The 16,300-nt window shown below is 44.9% G+C and overlaps 1 protein-coding gene across 1 annotated transcript in view; it reads right to left on the bottom strand.

Annotated features, from left to right (window-relative positions):
• The window catches only part of med16 (mediator complex subunit 16), a 38,045-nt gene that overhangs the window by 11,109 nt on the left and 10,636 nt on the right, over positions 1–16,300 (bottom strand). The window contains exons 5-11 of the mRNA XM_056277280.1: positions 15,533–15,814; positions 15,255–15,404; positions 14,990–15,095; positions 14,744–14,899; positions 9,049–9,272; positions 7,928–8,134; positions 4,457–4,667 (exon numbers count right to left, since the gene is read on the bottom strand). Coding sequence (XP_056133255.1) covers positions 4,457–4,667; positions 7,928–8,134; positions 9,049–9,272; positions 14,744–14,899; positions 14,990–15,095; positions 15,255–15,404; positions 15,533–15,814 — 1,336 coding nt within the window. The remainder of the gene's footprint in view (positions 1–4,456; positions 4,668–7,927; positions 8,135–9,048; positions 9,273–14,743; positions 14,900–14,989; positions 15,096–15,254; positions 15,405–15,532; positions 15,815–16,300) is intronic.

The following is a 16,300-nucleotide window of genomic DNA, read 5'->3' as shown; positions in this document are numbered from 1 at the left end:
GTATGTTACTGTATTGTGTTGCATTCTAGTAGTGTATGTTACTGTATTGTGTTGTGTTCTGGCAGTGTATATTACTGTATTGTGTTGTGTTCTGGTAACCCAGCCACTGAGGATGCACAAGCCAGTGCATTCTTAGTGCCGGTCCCAAGCCCGGACAAATGGGGAGGGTTGCATCAGGAAGGGCATCCGGCGTAAAATCTTTGCCAAATCAAATATGCGGATCATAAATAAGATTTCCATACCGGATCAGTCGAGGCCCGGGTTACCAACAACCGCCACCAGTACTGTTAACCAGCAGGGTGCCGGTGGAAACTATGCTACTGTTGGGCGAAGGAGAAGGAGAGGGGGAAGGCATGTCCAGAGGCAGCTAGAGAGGAGGAAGGGTAGGGTTTGTGGAGGTGAGAGTTGGAACTTTGAATGTTGGTACTATGACTGGTAAAGGGAGAGAGCTGGCTGACATGATGGAAAGAAGAAAGGTAGGCATACTGTGTGTGCAAGAGACCAGGTGGAAGGGGAGTAAGGCCAGGAGTATCGGAGGTGGCTTCAAACTCTTCTACCATGGTGCGAATGGGAGGAGAAATGGGGTAGGGGTAATTCTGAAGGAAGAGTATGTCAAGAGTGTGCTGGAGGTGAAGAAAATGTCAGACAGAGTGATGAGTATGAAGCTGGAAATCAGAGGTGTATTGCTGAATGTTATCAGCGCATATGCCCCGCAAGTTGGGTGTGAGATGGACAAAAAAGAAGAATTCTGGAGTGAGTTGGATGACGTGGTGGAGAGGGTACCAAAGGAGGAGAGAGTGATGACTGGAGCGGACTTCAATGGACATGTTGAAGGGAACAAAGGTGATGAGGAGGTGATGGGAAGGTATGGAGTCAAGGAGAGAAATGTGGAAGGACAGATGGTGGTCGATTTTGTGAAAAGCATGGAAATGGCTGTGGTGAATACATATTTCAAGAAGAGGGAGGAACACAGGGTGACGTACAAGAGTGGAGGAAAGTGCACACAGGTGGGCTATATCTTATGTAGAAGGCGCCATCTAAAAGGGATTGGAGTCTGCAAGGTGGTGACAGGAGAGCACATAACTAGGCAGCATCGGATGGTGGTCTGTAGGATGACTTTGGAGACCAAGATGAGGAAGCGAGTGAAGACACAGCCGAAGATCAAATGGTAGAAGTTGAAGAAGGAAGACTGTTGTGTGGAGTTCAGGCAGGAGTTAAGACAGGCACTGGGTGGTAGTGAAGAGTTGCCAGGTGGCTGGGCAACCACTGCAGAAATAGTGAGAGAGACAGCTAGGAAGGTACTTGGTGTGTCATCAGGACAGAGGAAGGAAGACAAGGAGACTTGGTGGTGGAATGAGGAAGTACAGCAAAGTATACAGAGGAAAAGGTTGACAAAGAAGAAGTGGGATAGTCAGAGAGATGAAGAAAGTAGACAGGAGTACAAGGAGATGCAGCGTAAAGCAAAGAGAGAGGTGGCAAAGGCAAAGGAAAAGGCGTATGGTGAGTTGTATGACAGGTTAGACACTAAGGAAGGAGAAAAGGACTTGTACCGATTGGCTAGACAGAGGGACTGAGCTGGGAAGGATGTGCAGCAAGTTAGGGCGATCAAGGATAGAGATGGAAATGTGCTGACAAGTGAGGAGTGTGTGCTGAGAAGGTGGAAGGAGTACTTTGAGGGGCTGATGAATGAAGAAGATGAGAGAGAGAGAAGGTTGGATGATGTAGGGATAGTGAATCAGGAAGTTCAGTGGATTAACAAGGAGGAAGTGAGGGCAGCTATGAAGAGGATGAAGAGTGGAAAGGCAGTTGGTCCTGATGACATACCTGTGGAGGCATGGAGGTGTTTAGGAGAGATGGCAGTGGGGTTTTTAACTAGATTGTTTAACACAATATTGGAAAGTGAGAGGATGCCTGAGGAGTGGAGAAGAAGCATACTGGCACCGATTTTCAAGTACAAGGGTGATGTGCAGAACTGTAACAACTACAGAGGTATAAAGCTGATCAGCCATAGCATGAAGATTAGGGAAAGAGTAATAGAAGCTAGGTTAAGAGGAGGAGAGGTGATGATCAGCGAGCAGCAGTATGGTTTCATGCCATGAAAGAGCACCACAGATGTGATGTTTGCTTTGAGAATGTTGATTGAGAAGTATAGAGAAAGCCAGAAAGAGTTGCATTGTGTCTTTGTTGATTTAGAGAAAGCATACGACAGGGTGCCGAGAGAGGAGGTGTGGTATTGTATGAGGAAGTCAGGAGTTGCAGAGAAGTATGTAGGAGTGGTGCAGGATACGTATGAGGGAAGTGTGACAATGGTGAGGTGTGCGGTTGGAATGACAGATGGGTTCAAGGTGGAGGTGGGATTACATCAAGGATCGGCTCTGAGCCCTTTCTTGTTTGCAGTGGTGATGGACAGGTTGACGGACAAGATCAGGAAGGAGTCTCCACGGATGATGATGTTCGCGGATGACATTGTGATCTGTAGCGAGAGTAGGGTGCAGGTGGAGGAGAGCCTGGAGAGGTGGAGGTATGCACTGGAGAGAAGAGGAATGAAAGTCAGTAGGAGCAAGACGGAATACCTATGCGTGAATGAGAGGGAGGACAGTGGAATGGTCAGGATGCAAGGAGTGGAGGTGACGAAGACATTTGAGTTTAAATACATGGGGTCAACTGTCCAAAGTAACGGGGAGTGAAGTAGAGAGATGAAGAAGAGAGTGCAGGCAGGGTGGAGTGGGTGGAGAAGAGTGTCAGGAGTGATTTGCGACAGAAGCGTACCAGCAAGAGTTAAAGGGAAGGTTTACAAAATGGTTGTGAGACCAGCTATGTTGTATGGTTTGGAGACAGTGGCGCTGACGAAAAGACAGGAGGCGGAGCTGGAGGTGGCAGAGTTGAAGATGATAAGATTTTCACTGGGAGTGATGAAGAAGGACAGGATTAGGAACAATTATATTAGAGGGACAGCTCAGGTTGGACGGTTTGGAGACAAAGCAAGGGAGGCAAGACTGAGAATTGCTTGGACATGTGTGGAGGAGAAATGCTGGTTATATTGGGAGAAGGATGCTGAATATGGAGCTGCCAGGGAAGAGGAGAAGAGGAAGGCCAAAGAGGAGGTTTATGGATGTGGTGAGGGAAGAAATGCAGGTGGCTGGTGTGACAGAGGAAGACGCAGACGACAGGAAGAAATGGAAACAGATGATCCGCTGTGGCGCCCCCTAACGGGAGCAGCCAAAAGTAATAGTAGTAGTAGTGTTGTGTTCTTGTAGTGTATGTTACTGTATTGTGTTGAATTCTGGTAGTGTATGTTACTGTATTGTGTTGCACCCGTGTTGTGTATGTTACTGTATTGTGTTGCACCCGTGTTGTGTATGTTACTGTATTGTGTTCTGTCAGTGTATGTTACTGTATTGTGTTGCACCTGTGTTGTGTATGTTACTGTATTGTGTTGAACCTGTGTTGTGTATGTTACTGTATTGTGTGGTACCTGTGCTGTGTACGTTACTGTATTGTGTGGTACCTGTGTTGTGTTCTGGTAGTGTATGTTACTGTATTGTGTGGTACCTGTGTTGTGTTCTGGTAGTGTATGCTACTGTATTGTGTGGTACCTGTGTTGTGTATGTTACTGTATTGTGTTGCACCTGTGTTGTGTATGTTACTGTATTGTGTTGAACCTGTGTTGTGTATGTTACTGTATTGTGTGTTACCTGTGCTGTGTACGTTACTGTATTGTGTGGTACCTGTGTTGTGTTCTGGTAGTGTATGTTACTGTATTGTGTGGTACCTGTGTTGTGTTCTGGTAGTGTATGCTACTGTATTGTGTGGTACCTGTGTTGTGTATGTTACTGTATTCTGTGGTACCTGTGTTGTGTATGTTACTGTATTGTGTTGTACCTGTGTTGTGTATGTTACTGTATTGTGTGGTACCTGTGCTGTGTACGTTACTGTATTGTGTGGTACCTGTGTTGTGTTCTGGTAGTGTATGTTACTGTATTGTGTGGTACCTGTGTTGTGTTCTGGTAGTGTATGCTACTGTATTGTGTGGTACCTGTGTTGTGTATGTTACTGTATTGTGTTGCACCTGTGTTGTGTATGTTACTGTATTGTGTTGAACCTGTGTTGTGTATGTTACTGTATTGTGTGGTACCTGTGCTGTGTACGTTACTGTATTGTGTGGTACCTGTGTTGTGTTCTGGTAGTGTATGTTACTGTATTGTGTGGTACCTGTGTTGTGTTCTGGTAGTGTATGCTACTGTATTGTGTGGTACCTGTGTTGTGTATGTTACTGTATTCTGTGGTACCTGTGTTGTGTATGTTACTGTATTGTGTTGTACCTGTGTTGTGGAAGTTACTGTATTGTGTGGTACCTGTGTTGTGTTCTGGTAGTGTATGTTACTGTATTGTGTTCTGGTAGTATATGTTACTGTATTGTGTTGTGTTCTGGTAGTGTATGTTACTTGTGTGGTACCTGTGTCTGTGTTCTTGGAGCAGATCTCGGTCAGTCGGTCTCCAGGACTCTTGTCTGGGGTGTTCAGGACGTGAGGTCGGAGGAGTGATTTGAGGGTGGAGCTGATGGCAATGAGGAGGAGTTTGGCATGGAAGTCACAGGCACGCGCCGCCGTCGCAGAGGACAGTTTACAGAGAGACGCCTTCACTGCCACAATCCGGGTGGAGAGAACCTGTCAGGACAGACACACACAGGCTGCTGACTGAGCCGGACATGTGTGTGTCTGTTGGTGTGACCGGTAACACTTAACAACACACACAGCTTCCACACCGTGCAGCAGAACCTTCCCTCCCTCTGGAGAAACCAGGAGAGGAGTATTCCCAGAAGACATCGGTACTCTGTTTTCCAGGACACATCCTGAATCTGCCGGTTTTACTGCGTGTGTGTGTCCCATAAGGCGAGTGTTTGAGCTCCATTCAAAGTGAATCAGTCGCCCAGTGCTGTGGTGTCAGCACCTTCCTCACCACCAAACAACAAAACCTGGCTGAACCGAGTTTTAGGATACTGCAACATGCAACTGTAGTATCTGTCGACTGTAGTATTGTAGTACCTGTCTACTACAGTACATGAGACAACAGTGCGTACATAGAACAGCCCTACCATGTACCTGTCGACTGTAGTATTGTTGTATCTGTCTACTACAATACATGAGACGACAGTGCGTACATGGAACAGCCCTACCACGTATCTGTCAACTGTAGTACTGTAGTATCTGTCGACTGTAGTACTGTAGTATCTGTCTACTACAGTACATGAGATGACAATGCATACATAGAACAGCCCTACCATGTATCTGTCGACTGTAGCACTGTAGTATCTGTCAACTGTAGTACTATAGTATCTGTCTACTACAATACATGAGACGACAGTGCGTACATAAAACAGTCCTATCATGTATTTGTCGACTGTAGTACTGTAGTATCTGTCTACTGATACCATCATCTTCTTCACAAATTTTATGTCCATTATAATTCTGTTATCCTCTTTCAATGTTGTATTACGTAAATTGCGTGAACACAACATCCATTGCACGCTGTCCGTCTTGGGAGAGAGATCCTCCTCTGTTGCTCTCCCTGAGGTTCCTTCCTAGTTTTTCTCCCTGTTAAAGGTTTTTAGGGAGTTTTTCCTCATCCGATGAGAGGCTCTAAGGACAGGATGCTGTGTTGCTGTTAAGCCCACTGAGGCAAATTTGTAATTTGTGATATTGGGCTGTACAAATAAAATTGATTTGATTTGATTTACTACAACAGTACATACATAGAACAGCCCTACCACATATCTGTCGACTGTAGTATTGTAGTATCTGTCTACTACAGTACATGAGACGACAGTGCGTACATGAAACACCCCCATCATGTATCTATCGACTGTAGTACTGTAGTATCTGTCTACTACAATACATGAGACGACAGTGCGTACATGAAACACCCCCATCATGTATCTGTCGACTGTAGTATTGTAGTATCTGTCTACTACAATACATGAGACGACAGTGCGTACATGAAACACCCCCATCATGTATCTATCAACTGTAGTACTGTAGTATCTGTCTATTAAATTACATGAGACAACAGTACATACATAGAACAGCCCTACCACATATCTGTCGACTGTAGTACTGTAGTATCTGTCTACTACAATACATGAGACGACAGTGCGTACATGAAACACCCCCATCATGTATCTATCAACTGCAGTACTGTAGTATCTGTCTATTAAATTACATGAGACAACAGTACATACATAGAACAGCCCTACCACATATCTGTCGACTGTAGTATTGTAGTATCTGTCTACTACAGTACATGAGACGACAGTGCGTACATGAAACACCCCCATCATGTATCTGTCGACTGTAGTACTGTAGTATCTGTCTACTACAGTACATGAGACGACAGTGCGTACATGAAACACCCCCATCATGTATCTGTCGACTGTAGTACTGTAGTATCTGTCTGCTACAATACATGAGACGACAGTGCGTACATGAAACACCCCCATCATGTATCTGTCGACTGTAGTACTGTAGTATCTGTCTATTAAATTACATGAGACAACAGTACATACATAGAACAGCCCTACCACATATCTGTCGACTGTAGTATTGTAGTATCTGTCTACTACAGTACATGAGACGACAGTGCGTACATGAAACACCCCCATCATGTATCTGTCGACTGTAGTACTGTAGTATCTGTCTACTACAATACATGAGACGACAGTGCGTACATGAAACACCCCCATCATGTATCTGTCGACTGTAGTACTGTAGTATCTGTCTATGAAATTACATGAGACAACAGTACATACATAGAACAGCCCTACCACATATCTGTCGACTGTAGTATTGTAGTATCTGTCTACTACAGTACATGAGACGACAGTGCGTACATGAAACACCCCCATCATGTATCTGTCGACTGTAGTACTGTAGTATCTGTCTACTACAATACATGAGACGACAGTGCGTACATGAAACACCCCCATCATGTATCTGTCGACTGTAGTACTGTAGTATCTGTCTATGAAATTACATGAGACAACAGTACATACATAGAACAGCCCTACCACATATCTGTCGACTGTAGTATTGTAGTATCTGTCTACTACAGTACATGAGACGACAGTGCGTACATGAAACACCCCCATCATGTATCTGTCGACTGTAGTACTGTAGTATCTGTCTACTACAATACATGAGACGACAGTGCGTACATGAAACACCCCCATCATGTATCTGTCGACTGTAGTACTGTAGTATCTGTCTATTAAATTACATGAGATGACAGTGCGTACATGAAACAGCCCTACCACATATCTATCGACTGTAGTATTGTAGTATCTGTCTACTACAATACATGAGACGACAGTGCGTACATGAAACAGCCCTATCACGCATCTGTCGACTGTAGTACTGTAGTATCTGCTGACTGTAGTACTGTGGTTTCTGCCTACTACACTACATGAGACGACAGTGCGTACACAGAACGGCCCTACCATGTATCTGTCGACTGTAGTATCTGTCTACTACACTACATGAGACGACAGTGCATACATAGAACAGCCCTACCACGTATCTGTCGACTGTAGTACTGTAGTATCTGTGTACTACAATACATGAGACGACAGTGCATACATGAAACACCCCCATCACGTATCTGTCGACTGTAGTACTGTAGTATCTGTCTACTAAATTACATGAGACGACAGTGTGTACATGAAACAGCCCTATCACGCATCTGTCGACTGTAGTACTGTAGTATCTGTTGACTGTAGTACTGTGGTATCTGCCTACCACAATGCATGAGACGACAGTGCATACATAGAACAGCCCTACCACGTATCTGTCGACTGTATTACTGTAGTATCTGTGTACTACAATACATGAGACGACAGTGCGTACATAGAACAGCCCCATCACGTCTAGCTGACCTGCTGTAACGCCTGGTTCTGCCTCATGTATTCTTCATGCAGCTTCTCCACCAGGTTGTGGACCATGCCAGGCTGCACGTGGAGCAACACGTCCCACCAGTCGTAGCCTGTCACCATGCAGTACTCCAATAGAAATAGTAGGTGGCGCAGTGTGGTGTTCATGTCCAACATCTGACCCATAGAGGGCGACACCCTGAGCATGTGTAGCTGTGGAAGAGAGACGAGAACATTGAGAGAATGGCTTCTGGTTGACAAGGATGAGAATGTCAGACCACTGCGAAGCTCCAGTCTGTCGTTTCTCCCTGAGAATTTACACCCAAAACAATGACCAGCAAATGTTCCATGAAATGAAAAATGTCTTTCTTACCTGCACTTACTTCACATCTATTCAAAACTATGCTCCAGGAGTTATCAAATATGTGGCCCCCTGCACTTGTGGATGTGCACTAACAAAAATGTCCAGTGAGTGATTGAATGAATGGAGTGACAGTGAGAGAAGACGAGTGATCTTCTATCACCAAAGTAAAATGAGCCATCAGCATATGGATGTCCCATTCTAAAAATGACTGGTAATTATTGATTATCAGTCAAATCAAACTCCCTCCCCTCACAAAATCCAACCTAACAGTTACCACATTCACAAACATCATGCTGCAAGAGTTTGCAGTACTCCAAATGCCATTTCATGGGACCTTTAAAACTATAAACACCAAGTACCGCCACCCTCCTAAAGCAGATGTAAAGCATTCAGAAATGATTTCAGCTGTGGTTGTGCCAGATGTTTCATAAAAATGACAACATGGATAGTCATCATCATCACCATCTGGGAGGTCAAAGTCCATATTTATGATGATGCGCAATCAAAGGCTACAATAATTTTCTTGTCCACGTTATGGAAATTACGCAGTGAAAGAAAACAATTTAAGCACTTATTTTGCTTTGAAAACCTGGACTAATCACCGGATTGGAGTCAATTACTTTTCAAAGTTAGCTCCATCAGGCCTGATCCATCTCCTGTGAAATTACATAACGCCTATGTAAATTCCTTCCACCTGGTGAAAAACCAGTTTCGAAGGACTAGCTGGGATTTATCTAAGCTGTGGTGTCTTCACATCCCCCACCTTGCCATGGTTGTCCACCCCAGTAAGAGCCAGGGAGGTCCAGGAGAACTGCAGGGCTTTGAAGTGGAGGGCAGGGCTTCCGGTTCGCTGGCGTTTGATGGCGGAGTCGTCGTTGGGTCGCTGGCCGGGTGCAGACGGCGAGGAGCCATAGAACACACCCATGGTGTGGAGAGAAAGACGATGTAGGATGTGGATACTACCATCATGGAAGGCCAGGGCTAAACCTTGGGGAGAAGAGGGGATTATGGGAATGGAAAAGTACCTGTAGTCTTGGTTTGGACAATAGTAGAGTTTGGAGTGATTCCTGGCTGCTTGGTGCGAACATAAAGATATGGGCTTCAGAATCTCGCTATCCATAAGCCAAGATAAAATGAGGACAAGTGTTATGGGCAAAAACTGCGACTGAAGACGGGCGTCATCCCCATCTTCTGATACTCTGTCTTAACAGAAGGCCTGGAAATATTGTCCTTGTGTGACAGCTCACGAGCAGTCTCGTTATGCCATTTCTCGGAAGCATGTGAGAGACAGACCAGAACCTCTTCCAACACCCCTAGTCTATACCTTACCCATCAGTCAGAGGCTCTTAAAGGCTGCGAGCTAAAACTAACAGAAGAATTAAAATCATCTCCAATAAGGTCTTGGCTCAGACAACATAGTGGATCCCCTATCTGACAGCTAGAAAACCATACTGGCTCACAAATACCAGTCCTTTTAAAGGTGCTATATACAATACGACATTCAGCACCAGCATCTCAGACCAACACACAACAACCCAAACCCTCCCTTCGCGTTCCACTTCCCTTCCCCCGCTCTCTTGGCTCTTTGGTTATTTCACGTTCTTGGCTATTTCTTTGGTTGGAATATTGGTTTTTACAGTAGTTATTTTATGAACATCAGTAATATATTCAGCTGGGTAAGGAGCTACTTCTTGGATCTGCTGAGTGAGCTAAATCCATAATGAAATTAATAGCTTGCTAGCTATGCTGCTAATACTAGCTTCCTCACATGCCCCAACTAAAAGACTAAAAAATACAACCACATCACACCAGTTCTTACATCTTTGCACTGGCTTCCACCTGGCCAGAGAGTTGAATTTAAAATTCTTTTACTGGTCATTAAAATGCTAAATGGCTTGGAGTCAAAATATCTCCTAGATGATCTTATTCTGTAGGAACCATCAGGAAGCCTTAGAGGCTGTTTACACCTGGCATTAACATGCGTCTTGGGTGATCCAGTCTCAAGCAGACAGCTCTAAGTACAGGTGTGAATGCACCCAATGTGTCCTCAACGCATCTTGAGAGCCAATCACTCAGGCCACATTCGCAGGTGGCCTGGGATGTATTGGTCCACATCGTGTTTGAAGTGTAAACCCACATGTGTCCCAGGCCACACTGAAGGACTGCCTAGTTAAAGCCTCTTCTGGGTTTCGTTTAGTTGTTTTTTTACCTCATCTGTAACTTCCGACGCACAACTATGGAAGAGCCCCCGCCCGCTTCCACATTCAAGTTCAACTTCAGGTTCAAGCTCATTTATCCACCACAGCACACAGCCCAACCCTCTCAATCCTGCTGGAATAATCCGAGTCTGAACTGACGTGATCGGTTCGAGCCTGACAGAGTTTGGTTTGAGAATTATAAACTCTGGTGTTCAAACATTTACATGTTCCCACATAACGAGTTTTAAGAATGACTTTCAACTTTTGCTGTGTATTTTGAGCACAAAATGAAAGAAGACAAACAACGGGAGCCGGACGCTCCTGATTCACTCAACACATCATTTGTCTCCATCTGCTGCGTCCATACCGTTGTAATAATGTGAAAATATTTACCCACAATATACTGTTTCTTAAATGCAACATATCAGGTCAGGGGTCTGAAGGCTTTCAGACAGATGTACATAATCATCATCATCATCATAACGGTAACTTTTATTTACAGTTTATTTACACAGCATTTTTTAAAAAGCTGTTGTGCGTCACAACAAAGTGGAATGGAAATAAAGAAAAGGAAAAGGTAAATGCCTGTTGTGTCCACTCCTCTCTCCTCACTGCAAATGTGTATGAAATGTGCTATATACAGTTAGGTCCATAAGTATTTGGACAGTTACACAATATTTGTAATTTTGCCCCTGTACACCACTACAGTGGATTTGAAATGAAGTATCTGAGATGTGATTGAAGAGTAGACCTTCAGCTTTAATTTCAGGGGTTGGATAAAAATATGGCATTAACTGTTCAGGAATTACAGCCATGGATATACTGGGTCACCCATTTTCATAGGCTCAAAAGTAATTGGACAAACAAACATCACTATGATTATAACAATTATATTTAATGTTTGGAGGAAAATCCTTTGCAATCAATGACTGCCTGAAGTCTGGAACCCATCAACATCTTCAAATTCTGTGTTTCCTCCTTTGAAATGCTCTGCCAAGACTTAACGGCAGCTGCCTTCAGTTGCTGGTTGTTTGTGGGTCTTTTGGCCGTTAGTTTGATCTTCAGCAAGTGAAAAGCATGCTCAACTGGGTTGAGGTCAGGCGACTGACTTGGTCACTGATGAATATTCCACTTTTCTGCCTTGAGAGACTCTTGGGTTGCCTTCTCAGGTTGTTTTGTGTCATTACCAATCTGCAGTGTGAAGCGCCGTCCTCTCAGTTTTGTGACATTTGGCTAAATCTGAGCACATGGTATATCCTTATAAACATCACAATCCATCCTGCTACTTCTGTCAGTAGTCACATCATCAATAAACACCAATGACCAAGTTCACCTGGCAACCATACATGCCCATTTCATAACACTATCTCCTATCTCCATCATGTTTGACAGATGATATGGTATGCTGAGAATCATGAGCTGTTCCTTTTGTTCTCCACACTTTTCCTCTTCCCATCCTTCTGGCACAAGTTAATCATTGCCTCATCTGTCCAAAGAACCTTGTTCCAGAACTGGGTAGGTTTTCAGAGGTTTTTAAACACAGTCTAATCTGGCCTTCCTGTTCTTAAGTGACACCAGTGGTTTTCACCTTGTCGTAAACCCTCTGTATTTATTTTCATGCAGGCGTCTGTTGATTGTAGACTTGGACAATGATACCCCTACCTCTCAAGAGTGTTTGTGACTTCACTAGATGTCGTGAATGTGTTTGTCTTCACTAGGGAAAGAATTCTGCGATCATCCACTGTAGATGTGTCCCGTGGTCTTTCAAGCCTTTTGGTGTTGCTGAGCTTGCCAGTGCATTCTTTCTTTTTAAGAATGTACCAGAATGTTGATTTGGCCACTCCTGAAGTGTTCGCTATCCATCTGATAGAGTTCCTTTGCTTTTTCAGCCTAATGATGGCCTCCATCACTTGTATTGGCACCTCTATGGACTTCATGTTGAGAGTTCAGATGAACAGCTACTATATGCAAATGTAAATACTTGGAATGAACCCCAGACCTTTTATCTGCTTAATTTGTCATGGACTAACGATGGAAAAGGTCTTACTTGCCCATGAAACCACTTGTTAGTCAAGTGTCCAATTACTTTTGATCCTCTGAAAATGGGGTGACCGTATATAAAACTGGCTGTAATTCCTCAACGGTTAAAGCAATATTTTTGTCCAACCCCTTAAATTAAAGCTGAAAGTCCACACTTCAATCACATATTGGTTAATTCATGTCAAATCCACTGTGGTGGTGTACAGGGGCAAAATTACAAATATTGTGTCACTGTCCAAATACTTATGGACCTAAATGTATATATATATATATACACTCACCGGCCACTTTATTAGGCACATCTGTCCAACTGCTCGTTAACGCAAATTTCTAATCAGCCAATCACATGGCAGCAACTCAATGCATTTAGGCATGTAGACATGGTCAAGACGATCTGCTGCAGTTCAAACCGAGCATCAGAATGGGGAAGAAAGGTGATTTAAGTGACTTTGAACGTGGCATGGTTGTTGGTGCCAGATGGGCTGGTCTGAGTATTTCAGAAACTGCTGATCTACTGGGATTTTCATGCACAACCATCTCTAGGGTTTACAGAGAATGGTCCGAAAAAGAGAAAATATCCAGTTAGCGGCAGTTCTGTGGGCAAAAATGCCTTGTTGATGCCAGAGGTCAGAGGAGAATGGCCAGACTGGTTCGAGCTGATAGAAAGGCAACAGTAACTCAAATAACCACTCATTACAACCGAGGTATGCAGAAGAGCATCTCTGAACCCACAACACGTCGAACCTTGAGGCAGATGGGCTACAGCAGCAGAAGACCACACCGGGTGCCACTACTGTCAGCTAAGAACAGGAAACTGAGGCTACAATTCGCACAGGCTCACCAAAATTGGACAATAGAAGATTGGAAAAACGTTGCCTGGTCTGATGAGTCTCGATTTCTGCTGCGACATTCGGATGGTAAGGTCAGAATTTGGCATCAACAACATGAAAGCATGGATCTATCCTGCCTTGTATCAACGGTTCAGGCTGGCGGTGGTGGTGTAATGGTGTGGGGGATATTTTCTTGGCACACTTTGGGCCCCTTAGTACCAATTGAGTATCGTGTCAACGCCACAGCCTACCTGAGTATTGTTGCTGACCATGTCCATCCCTTTATGACCACAGTGTTCCCATCTTCTGATGGCTACTTCCAACAGGATAACGCGCCATGTCATAAAGCTCGAATCATCTCAGACTGGTTTCTTAAACATGACAATGAGTTCACTGTACTAAAATGGCCTCCACAGTCAACAGATCTCAATCCAATGGAGCACCTTTGGGATGTGGTGGACCGGGAGATTCGCATCATGGATGTGCAGCCGACAAATCTGCAGCATCTGCGTGATGCTATCATGTCAATATGGACCAAACTCTCTGAGGAATGTTTCCAGTACCCTGTTGAATCTATGCCACGAAGGATTAAGGCAGTTCTGAAGGCAAAAGGGGGTCCAACCCGGTACTAGCAAGGTGTACCTAATAAAGTGGCCAGTGAGTATATATATACATATATATATATATATATATAGTTTTTTTTCCGAAATCGTCAATGGTGTTATTAGTGCTCAACTAATGAGCGGAATATCAACTCTCTCTCTTTCCTGTATGTGTTTATATATATATATATATATAAACACATATCAACACATATCAACACATACATACAACACACACACACACATATATATATAGGTTCCCTTGTCTGTACAGCAATGATGCGTGGGTCAGGGTTTAATACCCGCAGCCACCCGACCCGTTATGAAAGCCAATCAGCCCCGCCCAACCCACTAAAATACGCGTTAATTACCCACCCTAACCCGCCCTGCCCGCCTAGAGAAAGAGAGAGAGACAGAGAGCGGGAGAGAGAGCGCGAGAGAAAGTGAGAGAGCGAGACAGTGAGAGTGAGAGAAAGCGAGAGAGAGAGAGAGCGAGTTAGAGAGAGCGAGAGAGGACTAGTAATGCACAGCCTAGCCTATAGCACACAGTTTCTGTAAGTTATTTATAACTTACTCTGAGCACTGCTTTGTCACTTTTTGACCCACCCGCCCAGACCCATGATATTTTCTAGTGAGCTTACGCAAACCCGCCCGACCCATGGGTCGGCCTGTGCCATCACCACTGTACAGGCATTGTTAAAGCAGCAGTCCTAAAGATTTACATATAACACATGTCCTTGATGACACTTCCTGAGACAGGAGGCCAAGGTAGCGTCTCTGCTCCTTACCGAGCCCAGGGCAGAACTTGGTGTCAGATGCCACCTTCAGGTCAGTGTTGGAAATGGAGATGGGCAGTTTGGGCAGCGCCACAGCGGTTACTCGGTCCAGGTCGTTTGTGGCCGACAGGATTCGCCACTTCAGGATGGTCGGCTGTTTCTCACCAACTATAGAGAAGTAATCTTTCAGTCATATGAGCAGTGATACGATGGCTGAACTGGTTCCTGTAATGGCTTCACTGGCTTCACTTGACTTACCAACAGGTGAGCGGTGTTGGAAGATGTTGTTGACAGGAAGTCCCTCCTTCCTTAGGGACCAGCACTCCACAATACTGCCACTCTGACTGGAGGCACACAATAAGACCTAACACAAGTACATGCACACACACTAATTAAGGTTTTAATTTTATGCCAAAACCTGGCAAAACACAGCTCAACTTACTAACATTTGGCCACATACACACATACATGCAAACACACATACACACGCAGACATACACACAGGGGTTGGGAGAGGTCTGACCTGTTCAGAATTCTCTCTGGTCAGAAACTTGAGGTGTGTGACGGCAGGGTATTTGTCTCTCCTGACGGGGTCAGTGGTGCAGCGCATGAAGAGCGAGGGTAACAACTCGGTGTCGATCCTACACTTTTCATTAACCACACTGACAACTACCTGGATGGACACACACACACACACACACACGCGCACACATATTGTTTTTGTTAATCAGTGTGAATCTATGAATAACTGCAGATAATGTTTTCAGCTAGCACACGAGTTACATAAGTACCGGCTGTCACCTTGTAGAACTGCACAGGGGAGGAGCTGCTGCCATCAGTGGCTGCCACCACAATGTTGCCTCCTCCGGTGAAGGCGATGTCAGCCAGCGCCACGCGGCCACGCAGACGACACAGACTCTCGCTAGCACTTAGCAGGGCGCCGCTGGGCTTCAGTAGGGAGACGGTCACCAGTCCGCTGACTGTCACCGCCAGCCAGCCTTCCATTGGTTTCCCCCCAAATAAAGTGAGCGAGGGGGAGAACTTGACCCGTGAGAACTTCTCACCAAAGTTGGTAGAGCCTGACTGGAGTTTGGGAGAGGAACAAAAATGGATAAACACAAGGCATGATTAAAGTCTGTTGGTGCTAATGGGCAGGACATTGAAACCATTTTAAGGCTGACCTCTGACCTCCCCTGTAAGTGAGAAATTTCATGATTGTCATCGATGCAGGATCCTTTTCTTTCATTTCACTTTTTATCTATTTTTGGGTAGCTGAAATCATTAAATAATACTAAATAACAATACAAGTGGTAAATACAACTTTTAACAATGAGGGCAGGGCTGGTGGTTTCTGCTTGCCATCCGCAGCTCAGGTCCCATGACTGCGGGTGCGCCCTGTGCCTGCACCTAAAGGTAGGCGGTGGGGGTGCACCTCGGAGGTGTGGGCCCGGCTTGATCTTTTGGGAACTGGTTTGTGCTCCTTGGGGTGTCTGGGGCTGTTGCTCTGCAGGCTCCTGGCCCCCCTGTGGGCTTGGTGTTCCTCTACGGTTGCAGTGCCTTGGGCTCTGG

This window comes from Lampris incognitus, chromosome 3 (assembly GCF_029633865.1).
Source record: "Lampris incognitus isolate fLamInc1 chromosome 3, fLamInc1.hap2, whole genome shotgun sequence".
NCBI lineage: Eukaryota > Metazoa > Chordata > Actinopteri > Lampriformes > Lampridae > Lampris > Lampris incognitus.
The sequence above is the reverse complement of the archived record's forward strand: the minus strand, read 5'-3'. Positions and strand labels throughout refer to the sequence as shown.